A 14,604-nucleotide genomic window follows, 5' to 3' on the forward strand; every position below is an offset into this window, starting at 1 on the left:
GTTCTGGGGACTCCTCTAGAACCTCTGGAGATCATTGTGGAAAGACAGATTCTTCATAAAACAAAGAACATTATGGAGAACCCTGAGCATCCTCTTCATGAGACTGTCCTACAACAACAGAGTGTCTTCAGTCAGAGGTTTCTTCAGATCTGCTGTAAGATGGAGCGCTACAGGAAATCCTTCCTGCCCACAGCCATCAGCATCTACAACGGCTCTTTAAAGAAACCTTCATAATGAGCTACAACAACATTTAATTTCCCTTTGGGATTAATAAAATATTTTTTAATTGAATTGAATGTTGTAATGAGAAGTGAAATTTAAAAGACTTCCACAGTTTCTGTGTTGCCAAAGTAGAAACAGTTAATTGCAACAATAGTTTAACAGATTAAAAGTTTTTCCAAAAACTTTGTTCATAAAGATCAGATTTAATTTTTTCTGCCACCAGAGAATCATACTTTTTTTCCAATCAACAATTTATCTCTTTTTTTAGGCTGCACCTTTTGTGATTTTGCTCCTTTTTGTAATTAATCAGTCATTTTCTTCACATAATATTTTCAGAGCAATTTGTCTCTTTAAACAAGCAAAGCTTAGTTCAAATAAAAGTGATAATGTTTTATGCCTACACATATTTTGGATGATTAGCATTGGTATTGTTAGTGAGAGGCTGACCAATCCAAGATAAACAGGAAGAATCCCATTTGCATAAGGCTTAGGTTTAAAATAAGCACAACATGGAGACATCTTTGCAGGTCCTTTATTCCACATTCTGCACATCGCCTGTATTTTAAACAACCACAACTACAGTTCACAGTCATGTTGGAGATCCCGGTCTCTCTGGCTTCTTCTGCAACAGTAAACATAGCACTGTGGGGTAGATGTCCTACTGAAAGGACTGAGGTAATACTTCCTGAAATGAACCTAATCTCATCATTATTTGAATTTTAGTACACCCTTATTTGCTCTTACTACTATAAAAATGCTGCTTTGCAAGAATAGGTGTCAACAAAGTGGGGTTTACAGAGGAGAGCCACTCTCACAGCTACACAGTACAGCTTCCCAAACAGTCCTGAGGTGCTCTGCTTCACCTCTGGGTCCGTTGCTGCCCTCCACAGCTCATGAATGTCTTCCACATGGCCATGAGAAGTCATCATCTGATTGTAGATACACGGGTGGTATGGTGCCTTGCCCTCCCCTGAGAAATAGACATGCTTCTGTGGTGAAACGTTGATGGCGTTGGCACATATACCCATGAACACATCGTCTATGTGGATAGAGGCATTCAGGGTCAGCGTGGCGTGGTAGATTTTGTCAGCTACATCACTGGAGATGACATAACCGGCCCCAGCTGTGTAATCAGGGTAAGATGACCACTGGTACATCTCATAGGGAACGTAGTATTTGCTGTCCTTGCTGCGGATGGGTGGGGAGCCAATGTGCACTCGGCCGATCCAGAAGTCGGTGACGCCCCTGCTGTTCAGCTCCTGCAGGTAGCTCACCAGGTTGGGCATGTGGACAAAGACATCGTCATCAGCAGTCATGAAGAAGCGGGCATGGGCGCACCAACTGTGCATCCAGTGGAACTGCAGGATGAGTTTAAGGGTCAGGTTGTGGAAGGTGTCCAAGAAGTTCTTCTGGATCAAGTCGCCATAGAGTTTATCCTCCTGGATCAGCTCTTCCTGAAAGCTGCTGTAGCTCTTTTTGCTCCAAGAAGGCTCAACCTTTGTCGTCCCAATGGCTCCCAATGCAAAAACCACCTTGACTGTCACCCCCAGGGTGTTTTGGATGTAGGCCTCATTACCCCAGGTGGATCTGATAGCGTTTCGCCGCTCAGTATTCTCTGGGAAGGATTTTACAAAGACAAGGAGGAGGACATCCTTGCCGGTGCACTTGTCAGGGTGGTCCAACAGGTAGGGAAAGTCGCTAAAGCTTCTGGCCTTCTCACGAGGAATGGTAAGGCTTCTGTTGATGTAGGTGAAGCTGTTGACAAGGTAGCGGTAGGAGTAGGACTTGACATGGCTAACGACAATCAAGTCCAGCTGCTGCCAGCAAGTCATTACCACAGATAGCAACAGGCAGCTGGTCATCAGCTGTACTAACTGGCATTTTCGAATGCGGCAGAAATTCACAAACATCCTGGAACTTGGTCAGCCGTTGGCAGCGGGCCCCACCTGGTCAGAGTGTGTGTTTTAGAGGTGGCAAGGTAAAGGTGTTACAGTTCCTTAGAGCAGCAGTTGGCGGGTCTTCCATCCTAAGCTTCCCTCATTTAGGCGAAGGCATGTGTAGAGTTGGGAATGCATGGTTCTGCATAGAAACAGCCTCCATTGCGGCAGAATCATTTTCACACTCAAAGCTGTCAGTCAACTGGAGTATCATCTTCCATTTGTGATCTCTGTTGTTCTGTAAAAGGAAACATGTATTATTGAGTTACTGAATTCTCTGGCCCTTTTGTTTTAAACAAAGAAGAGGAACCCACACCAAAAAGAAGAAATGAAAACAAAAGCTTGAAAATATACATGCCAGTACTTGCTCTAAAAGGATTAAAGTGTTGCAAATAGACTGTTGTTCTAGTACTGTACTGTTTGCACCAAATTTTCTTATGATAAATTCCTTGTAAGAGTATTTATAACCCTTGAACTTTTCCATATTTTTTTATGTTACAACCAGAAACATCAATGAATTTAAATGGTGGTTTATGTCATAGCCCAGCACAAAGTAGTGCATGGTTGTGAAGTAGCAAGCCAGTGGCACATGGCCTTTCAAGTATTTTACAAATGAAAATCTGAGGTTTGCCATGTATTTTTTTGTATTCAGCACCGCTGTGTTATAAGTTTGCAGAAACACATTTCACAGTGATTAAAGCACCCAATATTTTGGAGTGCGTCTCTACCAGCTTTGCGTGTCTACAGACAGAATTTTTAGACTGTGCTTCTAAAGTTGTTCAGGCTCAGTCAGATTGGACAAAGAGTGTTTGTAAACATCAATTTTTAGGTCCTGGTTCAGGTTCTCAGTTGGATTTAGGTCTGCACTATGTCTGAATCATTCTAACATATGACTAAGCTTTGATCTAAACCACACTATTGTAGCTCTTGCTTTATTTTGGTCCTTGTCCTGCTGGAAGGTGAAACTCCACCTGCATCTAGAGTCATCTGCAGTTTCTAAACAGTGTTTCTTCCCTGTATTTAGCTCCAATTCTCCAAGAGTGGCGTGGTAGACAAGCTTCCCTGTTCATGAACACCAAAAGCGTCCCCACAGCATGATACTACTGAACGCAACTGGTTGCACTGCATTTCATTTAGGAGTAATAAAGTAACGGGAGCAGTATACAAATGCATGCCACACTTTTCAGATTTTATTACCATTTGCAGGGTAACTACAAACTAAATTCCATACTTTTCTAGGCTCAAACTTTTTGGGTCTACCCGTATTAGGTTAGTACAAAGTCCAGTTTTAGTCATTTTAATCCGACCCTGATAAAGAACCAGTGGTCCAGGTCAACCTACATTTGAAGTTGACAAAAATCCAAAAAGTGGTGATGGGATCTGTGTGATGGGAAAAATATAAAAATCCTGGAGTGATGTGGAAAAATATACTAATATAAATAATAATGAATGTTAGAAACCCAGTATTTATTAAGCATTTCTAGATTTTTGTTCTTTAGAAAAGATGGGGGAAAAAGTCTGAAATTCCAAATTTCTTTGTACTCAATTTTCTTTTTTCCAGACTTATCCAGACATGAAACATGGTCTAAGATAACTACAGACTTTTCAAGACTTTGTAGGAACCCTGAATTTGAAAAGCATTTACCTTGTTTCTTCTTCTTCATTTATGCACTATGTTGTGTTGGTCTTTCACATAAAATTCCACTAAAATATCTCAACGTCTGTGGTCGTAACATGACAAAATAATAACAGAATCAAGGGTCACGATTAGTGTTTCCGAGCAGGGTATGTTCACTTACTCAGGATGTTAAAGTCGCTTAATGTATTAGGCAAGCATTAAGAAAAGCAATGAATCCTCAAGTGATGTAATCAATAAAAATATGTAATCATTTATTTATTGACATAGGGTTACTCCAGGGAAATGCACTCAGTCATTGTAAAAACCTGTTATGGTGGTCGGAGCTCAACTGTGTGGCAGAAAACACCCACCTGTGTGTAACCCGCAGAAGAAAAACCGGAACATAGCTGAACAGTCAAAATGTACTAGACAGGAAAACGGTGTTGGGGAGGAGGGGGAGCGGGGGTTTGTGGTGTCACTGAAAGCAAAAGTCTACACAGCAAATGTCCCAGTGTGAGCTTGGTTATAATACAGGGGCTTAAGGTGTGGCCCCGGGGGAAAACGCTGAGAGTCATGGAACGCATTTGGACACAATGGAGAGCATGCGAGAATAGCCTGCTTCCGTTTGAGGCTGAGCTATAATCACGAGAGGCTGGGGTAGAGTGGATAGTGATGGGCCCAGGGCATGGGACTCCCACTGGGGCCGGAGAGCTTTTTAAACATCACTGGATGAGCTGTACCTAATGGGGTCATCGACACAGAATGACTTCATTTGCTGTGCATGTGATAATGAGACACCCTGCTTCACCCCTAGTTCATCTCAGCAGCCTCCTCCTTTCACACTACAACAGCACTTACTCACAGTTTGTTACTTTACACGGTCTCGTGTCACTGAGGTGGTGCTGAATTAATGTTTCCACCATGTGCAAAAAGGACTCCGTTTTCTTGCCTAATTTGGTAACCGACTCACAAACCTATAAGACGATGACCTTCAAATGTGATTAGCAAAGGCTATGTAATGATTATAATGAGCATATATCTCCTTTCTCACCATGGATACGATATTGTAGATATATCTTATTATATCTGCTTACAGTGCTGACATACCTCCAGGTCGTATATACAACTGTACATTTTTCAGTGTATAATCTACATAAGCAGGAGGCGGGCAAATGAAACAGTACACCGAGAACAACAGCACATTCCATAGAAAAAAAAATCAGCTTCTATCTAATCTGGAGCTCAATGACAGCAAATTTATTTAGGGGTTTAACGCATACTGGCCCTTTAGAAAAGAAGAATGTCGATTTGCAATTATAGACAAATTTATTTTAGAGAGGACTAGGAGATATGAGAATAAAGTTCATAGTTAGGCTCATGTGAAGGGCGGCGAACGTCAACTGACAGTGGTCGTCATTGCTCAATTCAAATTCTAATTCTTTGCTTTAAAAGATTACTTCCTAAATAGGGGACTGCATATGTAGGCTGGGTGGTATGCTCTTCAATGTTGGATGTATCTAAAATCATAGCTGTGAAACTGAGAGCCGCTCATAAACATATTTTAAAAGTCACCAGTTGTATAAATAGATTTACAGCACAGGGGCTGGCAGGCGGACGGGTGTGGAGGGAACATCGCACCGTCACTCTAATGATAATAGCAAACACTTACCGGGTCAGTGAAATAGGTGCGTGTGGAGGCGGTGGGGGTCCTTGTTCCCTCTGTGGGCTTTCTTCTCTGCTGCGTAGACTGTCTCTTCTGCTCGAAGTTTTACCGTTAGTCCACAAGTGAAGAAGTGGGACTGACTCCAGTCCTCAGAGACTCTGTTGAAGCCAACATGTGGAGGAACACTGCATGTCTGTGAGAGTGTGCATAAGATTTTGTGAAAGTTATTTCTGATGCCACGTCTGACCTGAGTGTGTTGATTGTAAGTTGCTTGTGAATGAGCCCGTTGCCGTGGCTGTGCTGTTTCCTTTCCCTCCCTCCCTCCCTCACTTCCTCCCTCCCACCCGTCCATCCTTCAACGGCACCTGATATAGATGGTTGTAAAGTAGACAGAGGACACATGTTTAATAGCATGAAGGGAGCTACCCCAAAATTCCACAATGCAAATAACATTTCTAAATTGTCCAATTTACTGTAACATACCACACACTAGTATATACTGGTCCTTCTCAAAATATTAGCATATTGTGATAAAGTTCATTATTTTCCATAATGTCATGATGAAAATTTAACATTCATATATTTTAGATTCATTGCACACTAACTGAAATATTTCAGGTCTTTTATTGTCTTAATACGGATGATTTTGGCATACAGCTCATGAAAACCCAAAATTCCTATCTCACAAAATTAGCATATCATTAAAAGGGTCTCTAAACGAGCTATGAACCTAATCATCTGAATCAACGAGTTAACTCTAAACACCTGCAAAAGATTCCTGAGGCCTTTAAAACTCTCAGCCTGGTTCATTACTCAAAACCCCAATCATGGGTAAGACTGCCGACCTGACTGCTGTCCAGAAGGCCACTATTGACACCCTCAAGCAAGAGGATAAGACACAGAAAGAAATTTCTGAACGAATAGGCTGTTCCCAGAGTGCTGTATCAAGGCACCTCAATGCAAAGTCTGTGGGAAGGAAAAAGTGTGGCAGAAAACGCTGCACAACGAGAAGAGGTGACCGGACCCTGAGGAAGATTGTGGAGAAGGGCCGATTCCAGACCTTGGGCGACCTGCGGAAGCAGTGGACTGAGTCTGGAGTAGAAACATCCAGAGCCACCGTGCACAAGCGTGTGCAGGAAATGGGCTACAGGTGCCGCATTCCCCAGGTCAAGCCACTTTTGAACCAGAAACAGCGGCAGAAGCGCCTGACCTGGGCTACAGAGAAGCAGCACTGGACTGTTGCTCAGTGGTCCAAAGTACTTTTTTCGGATGAAAGCAAATTCTGCATGTCATTCAGAAATCAAGGTGCCAGAGTCTGGAGGAAGACTGGGGAGAAGGAAATGCCAAAATGCCAGAAGTCCAGTGTCAAGTACCCACAGTCAGTGATGGTCTGGGGTGCCGAGTCAGCTGCTGGTGTTGGTCCACTGTGTTTTATCAAGGGCAGGGTCAATGCAGCTAGCTATCAGGAGATTTTGGAGCACTTCATGCTTCCATCTGCTGAAAACCTTTATGGAGATGAAGATTTCATTTTTCAGCACGACCTGGCACCTGCTCACAGTGCCAAAACCACTGGTAAATGGTTTACTGACCATGGTATCACTGTGCTCAATTGGCCTGCCAACTCTCCTGACCTGAACCCCATAGAGAATCTGTGGGATATTGTGAAGAGAACGTTGAGAGACTCAAGACCCAACACTCTGGATGAGCTAAAGGCCGCTATCGAAGCATCCTGGGCCTCCATAAGACCTCAGCAGTGCCACAGGCTGATTGCCTCCATGCCACGCCGCATTGAAGCAGTCATTTCTGCCAAAGGATTCCCGACCAAGTATTGAGTGCATAACTGTACATGATTATTTGAAGGTTGACGTTTTTTGTATTAAAAACACTTTTCTTTTATTGGTCGGATGAAATATGCTAATTTTGTGAGATAGGAATTTTGGGTTTTCATGAGCTGTATGCCAAAATCATCCGTATTAAGACAATAAAAGACCTGAAATATTTCAGTTAGTGTGCAATGAATCTAAAATATATGAATGTTAAATTTTCATCATGACATTATGGAAAATAATGAACTTTATCACAATATGCTAATATTTTGAGAAGGACCTGTATTTTGTTAAGTTTCACACTTCCTTTTTTTACACTTCATATGTGATAAATCAACACCATGCAGCAGCAGTTGTGTGGTGGAAGGAAAGGGATGCATGGTTTCCAAAAATAAAGAAGTGTGGTGTATATTTATACATATAGCTCACTTTACTTTGCTACCTCTAAATAAAATCTAGGGCGAGCAGTTGCCTTCAGATATCACCTAACTGCTAAACCCTAGTCCAGCTGTGTGTAATTTAGTCTCATTAAAAATCCAGCTGTTTAGTAAAGGCCTCAGGACAGCTTCACACAGCATCATGAAGACCAAGAAACAGCAGAGAGGTCAGGCATGTAAATCCTACCAGAAATAGTCAATTGGAGTTGAGATACTGAGTATACTGATATTGCAATGAAGATAGGGATTCAATATATTGAGCTGCCCTAGAGAACAGTAGTGCGAATAAGGGCCAAAAGCCCCCTGGTTACTCTGGAGGAGCGGCAGAACATCTCACTTTTATGCAAAAGTGCTAAGAAGAGAGGGACGTCTGAAAGACATCCAATTTGCAGTTTGCAAATCAGATGTGTGGCACAAAACTAACACTTCATTCACATTGCTCTGCAAACACTATCCCCACAGTAAAGTGGTGGTGTAAACATCCTGTTGCGGGAAGCTTTTCTTCAACAGGGTGGTGAGTGAGAGAGATGAGAATATGGAGCTAAATACAAACCAATTCTGGGGGGACAAAAGCCTGTAAGCAGTTGCAAAAAACATGGAGCTTTAATTGCAGTCCAGTGGTGGTTTACCTCCGAGCAGAACAAAAACCCTGAACATGCCGCCAGAGCTACAATGGAATAGTTGAGATCAAAGCATATTCATATTCAGATGGCCCAGTCAAAGTCTACAGCTAAACACAGCACAGTTATGGAGCATTCAAGGACAAAAAAACATTCGAAATTTATGATGGTCAAGTTGAAAAGGCAAAGGGGTTGTTTTTTTAATGGTTTAAAACATTTTCTGAAGGTGAAAATATAGCTACTTGGTAAGGTTTGTTGTTAGCTATAGCGATAATAATAATGTTTAGAAAACATTTCTGAGGTACAATAAATGCAGCATGAGTCGAGGTCAATGTGTGGTTTGTTTCCCTTTCTTCTTTTACAAGCTACTAGGAAAGTGATGCAACAGCTGATCTTAAGTGTATTCTATTTTCATTTCATGGGGGACCAAACAAAATAACAAGGTGGTGTTTATTTTACATGTTTCAGTCAAATCAAATTAATTCACTGGGATTTTACTGCATTCTTAAAAAGTCTGGAAAATTCCAGAACTTTTCAAAGTTGGACATTGTAATGATGATTAATTGTAAATTATTGAAATCAATAGGTAATGGGAATAAACGGGGATATACCTGCAGTTTTAAATATTAAAGGTTGGAGGCTAACAGAGATTTTGATTACAGTTGTGGAAGATTTGTATTTTAGCATAATCTTTACAAAAACAAAGAGATTTCATGCAACTAAACTTGAGTATATTTGAGCTATCTCCTTATGGGGTAATTTTACTGCCAAAATTCAAGAGCACATATTTTCAGTTTAAAGAAGAACTAAACCCCAAATCAACTTCCTTTTTGCAGATAAACTGCACAAAGCTAAATTGGTCCTTAAAGATGCTAAAACTGAGTCTCTTTTGGTTGAACAGTGGCTACTGCAGTTGAGTTTTCAGATTGGTTCAAATGACACAGTTTGGTAGATGTCTATGTCACAGCCCCCGAGTTCGGGTATGAAACCATCTCACTCAGACACACACACCAGTAGCGAGTCAGGAGTTGGAATTGTGAGCATTGATCATAGTGTTTAATGCTTTATACCTTTGTACATGTGCTTTACTTGAGATAATATGAATCTACATGTAAATGTAAACTTTCTGAAAGTTTGTTATTGCTTTGAGCGTTAGCCCATGTTAGCAATGATGCTGCTAACATCACTTTTCCACTCAGAAACTGGACCCATCCGGTCCTCCACTGCCTCTGAAGAACAGGTGTTACGTCGATTCGCGTTTCCCCATCAGATATGGTTTCCCCAGCGTCTCCTTGCCGCTCACGCGGCAAAAAAGGCACATGCTTGTTGCAGGCTCGGAACCGTCACGCTGTGCTCGCGCCACAGGGGAACTACGGTAACACTGAAAGCTCAAATGTCGTGTTTCGGAGAAGTCGATATACATTTGTTTAGCTAGTGTGTTATTAGATAAACTAATATATAATCATTTTATAGATAGATAGATAGATAGATAGATAGATAGATAGATAGATAGATAGATAGATAGATAGATAGATAGATAGATAGATAGATAGATAGATAGATAGATAGATAGATAGATAGATAGATAGATGTAAATATAACAACACATATTCATATACACACACACAGACGTGTATATATGTATATATATATATATATATAGAGAGAGAGAGACTACAGATATCTATACTGTTGTGATCCTATACGGTCCCATAAATGTACTATAAACCCCGTCAGATTCCCCATGCATAAAACAGGGGAAACGCTATCTGACGGCCCTCTAATCTCCATCAGATACCGTTCCCCCTGTTTATTACAGGGGGAACGGTATCTGACAGGGTGTGGAGGTCCATCAGATACCGTTCCTCCTGTGTTAAACAGGGGGAACGGTATCTGATGGAGTTTATAGGACCGTCAGATAGCATTTCCCCTGTTTTATGCATGGGGAATCTGACGGGGTTTATAGTACATTTATAGGACCATATAGGATCACAACAGTATAGATATCTGTAGTCTCTCTCTCTCTCTCTATATATATATATATATATATATATATATACACGTCTGTGTGTGTGTATATGAATATGTGTCGTTATATTTACATATATCTATCTATCTATCTATCTATCTATCTATCTATCTATCTATCTATCTATCTATCTATCTATCTATCTATCTATCTATCTATCTATCTATCTATCTATCTATCTATCTATCTATCTATCTATCTATAAAATGATGATATATTAGTTTATCTAATAACACACTAGCTAAACAAATGTATATCGACTTCTCCGAAACACGACATTTGAGCTTTCAGTGTTACCGTAGTTCCCCTGTGGCGCGAGCACAGCGCGACGGTTCCGAGCCTGCAACAAGCACGCGCCTTTTTTGCCGCGTGAGCGGCAAGGAGACGCTGGGGAAACCATATCTGATGGGGAAACGCGAATCGACGTAACACCGGCTTTGGCCATCGCCAAGTCAGTGTCTTGACCCAGCGGCTCCAACTGATAAGGCTCAGGCCGTAAAGGGCAGTTAAGGGAGGCTCCATAAAGCTTTTCTTAACCTCCGGTGCCGAGGGAGGGGGGGTGAAAAACCCTCCACCTCAAAAGACCGATCCGTGACGAAACTCCCAGCGTCGCTCTGCTCACTCTCCATTTTCCAATATGTCCACTTTCCGTCGTCCTCCTGACCACACCCCTGCTCAACCCTCTTGGCTCATCCCACACTTGGTCGTGCCCCTCAGTGTCTTTTGGCACTGCCCATTTTGGTGGCATTTTACAAAATGTTTCTGGGGGGCAGTGTTACGCTTTTATATTGGGTTTAGTTCCACTTTAAGAACATAATTTCATTCTGCTTTTACTCAAACTTAGTAATGCTTGCACTCAAAATTTCTGCTTACTTTCAAATATTCTCTGTTATCCCTCAAATCTTTGTTTCCACACTCAGATTTAATGCTTCTTGCACAGATATTTTCTCCCTGCGCTTGCCTTGTTCTCCTCGTGTTATGTGCTCACAAAACTGACTCACTACAAGTAGGGAAAAACAACTTCAACTTTCTGCGCCATGCTAAATTTGTCAGGGAGTCGTGAGAAATTTTCTAAAGACTTGAAGAATGTTTGACTTAAGTGGAAGTTACGAAACAGGAGGACAGGGAATTAACCGCTGTTGTCTTACACATAAGCAGGTTCACACAGTAAAGGCTAGTGACATTCACTGCTGTCAAAAATAACTTGAATTATTCTAGAAACCTTTGTTTTAAAACAAAGTGTTCATATACAGCTCTAATCAGCCAGTTAGTTTTTAGGATTTTTCTTTGAAGAAACCTTCATAATATGAGCTATAACAACATTTAATTTCCCTTTGGGATTAATAAAGTATTTTTGAATTGAATTGAATTGTGGTCTTAGCTGATCTGACAGAATGGGTTACAAACCAGTAACAGCTGCAATCTACTAACAGAAACCTGAATACAGATTCTCTTTTTTATTAAAAAGATAGGTTACTGTTTTGTGTGAACGAGCTGCAACACAACGGGGTGCTGTTTGTAATATTTTGCAATATTTTGAGTAATTTAGCCTTTTGTAACAGAAAAAAAGGGGGGTTTGTTTTTCAAAGTCATATTTTCACCATGTCATTCATACATTTAGAAATGTCACAGTTCCAAACTAAATATTTAGTTAGCAAGCTAAATATTTTGTTTACAAACTAGATGTTACACGTTTTAAGTTTTAAGTACAAGCAGAATTAAATCCTGCTCTTAAATTGAAAAATGTGCTCTGGAATTTTCCCCATATATTTCTCATTTACATAGTTTAGTGCAGGGGTGTTGAGGCCACGCCCCCTACACATGCGTTGCATTCCTCCATCAACACTGGACTACTGAGTCATAACCACAGATTGGAGCCCGAGGACTACATAAGCGAAGTGAATATTGATTAGAATTTTTCACTATATTTGATGTACGATATTAATGTTTAGCTTAGAAATATTACACTGACTTCTCTCTATGACAAAACTGAATGTATTCACACTTGCCACTTTTGTTCCGCTTTAAACGGACCAGTGCAGGTGTGAATACACTCAAGCGAACCCTGGTCCGGACCAAACAACCGGACCGAGACCCACCTTTTGAGGTGGTCTCGGTCCGCTTCCAAACGGACTGTGGTGCGGTTCACCTATGGTCTGAATACAAACCGGCCCCGATCCGAACCAACTACAAAAGGCGTACGTCTCTTTGGACATAAGAAGCCACCGTAGCCGGTAGCAAAGGTGTGTGTTGTAAGGTAATCATACCTGATAGGCTGTGTGTTGCTTAGCAACGCTACTGGCTTGTTGTGGGACACGTAGAGAACGTCAGCGTTCAGCACGCATTCTCCTACGAGGTTCCAACATTATAAATAGAACGTCTCAAAGTCTGTGTTGAATGAGCTTCACTCTCACAATAATATTGCAGCTTTAATAACGGAACAATTATGCAGAACAGAGGTGCTGCACGTCTACAGATGTTTTCTTAAATGTCCGGGTCTGTGCTCTGTCCCGCCCCCGTCATTTCTGTCCAATGAGAACAATGATCGTTACTTGTTTACAAGTAATAGTTCACTTGCAAAAAGTACAATGTGAAAACAAACCGCACCAAATGAAAAAAATAAAGTTAGTTTTTGGTCCGGACCAAACAAACGGACCAAAGGACTTTCCTGGTGTGAATACATATGATACAGCTTGCTTAAATCACCCCCAGTTTCTATTTAATTCTTATTAATTACCTTTAGTTCCTAAAGAAAGTATCCAAAATGTATCATAAATTCTCTGCCCCTTTGCTAAAAGTAAATGAGTTCTCTGGATTATAGCTAACAAAACCTGAATGTTGTTCCTGGGCTGCTCAGACTGGAGCAGGAATGTTTTATTCTGACAAGGACTGTTTTCCATCATGAAATTGAACAGATTCACACCTAATCAACGCTTACCTAAAAGTATATACAGCTGAAACCAGATATTTACATGCACGCATAAACATAAACACAAACTTTTTAATCACTGTCTTAAATTAAATGAGGCTAACGTTTCCCTGTTGAAGTCAGTTAGGATCGCCAACATTATTTTTATTTGCTAAATACAAGAATAATGAACAAGAGAACTTTTAAATTGTTGGAAAATATTCATGCTATGCTTATAGGATTTGTATTGCTATGCTTAAGTATGTTTAATAATGTGTGTGTTTGACTTAGATTACTTCTGCCCAATGATAACAGATATTTTTGTATTTCTACATATGTAATTAAAGGTCAAAAGTAGAAAAACAGGAAGTGTTGAATAGTCAGCTGAATTGGTGTCAGACAGCCAGATATGAAATCAGACACTCGATTAAAATGTATTTTTGTACATGCCTGGCTTTTGAATAAAGACTGCTGTTCTTGGGGAAGTAATCAGAAGTTTCAGAAGGATTCGGACGATCTTCTCCCTGTACAGGCATCTAAAGACTGCAGTCTCCGTGTTTCTTTTAATTACTTTGTTTTTTATTAATAACAGTATAGGAGGTCTTAGCTTTACCAAACAAACGAGCATGCAGGAGTTTAGGGATAACTCCAACATTTTTGGTGACCCCGACGTGATTTGGAAAAAGCGAGGACTTTCGGCTAAATCAGAACTTCACCAAAAGAGTCTGACACACCGGGGTACCCCCGCACTTCTTACGAGGTAAGCAGAAACCTGTTTAAACGAACTCTGCACTTTTGGCATTGTCGATAGGCCTAAATTCTTGGTGTCAGATGTCTGAGTAAGTGAAATGTTCTGCTAAATTTAACACGTGTAAAGTAATGCATTATGGTACTGAATAAGGGTTAAAGGCCCAAAGGGTTAAAGGCCCTTCTGAATAAGGGTTAAAGGCCCAAAGGGTTAGAGTCCCGGTGAAATAAGGGTTTGAGTCTCATAGTTGGAAGATACTACAAATTCTGTTTCCTGAGTTTGGCAACTCCACATGTTTTCTGACGAGAATTCATGATTTTGCTGGGTTGAAGTCTCTTGGTGTGGGAAACTATAAAGTAAAAGAAGGTTAGAGTCCTTCTGCGGGGTTCGAGGCCCCATAAACCAGTAAAAGAAGGTTAGAGTCCTTAAAATAGGGTTAAAAGTCCCCTAAGTTGTGCATTGTATTCTGGAGTCAGAAAACTAAGACCGGGCAAAAAAAACACAAAGGTTTGAATGCTGTGTTTTATTTGAGTTCTGTCTCAATAAAACCAGATTACAGATGTGGTAAAACTTAAAAACACATAGTCAAAAGTCCC

At 40.8% G+C, this 14,604-nt stretch overlaps 1 protein-coding gene across 1 annotated transcript; it reads right to left on the minus strand.

Annotated features, from left to right (window-relative positions):
- Positions 1-738: 738 nt before the first annotated feature.
- Positions 739-5,737, minus strand: b3gnt5b (UDP-GlcNAc:betaGal beta-1,3-N-acetylglucosaminyltransferase 5b). The gene is made up of 2 exons (XM_047368718.1): positions 5,447-5,737; positions 739-2,397 (listed from the first exon to the last, which is right to left on the minus strand). Exon 2 carries the CDS (start codon positions 2,130-2,132, stop codon positions 969-971), a length of 1,164 nt encoding a protein of 387 aa, XP_047224674.1. The 5' UTR covers positions 2,133-2,397; positions 5,447-5,737; the 3' UTR covers positions 739-968.
- Positions 5,738-14,604: the final 8,867 nt, after the last annotated feature.

Source organism: Girardinichthys multiradiatus, chromosome 6 (genome assembly GCF_021462225.1).
Source record: "Girardinichthys multiradiatus isolate DD_20200921_A chromosome 6, DD_fGirMul_XY1, whole genome shotgun sequence".
Lineage (NCBI taxonomy): Eukaryota > Metazoa > Chordata > Actinopteri > Cyprinodontiformes > Goodeidae > Girardinichthys > Girardinichthys multiradiatus.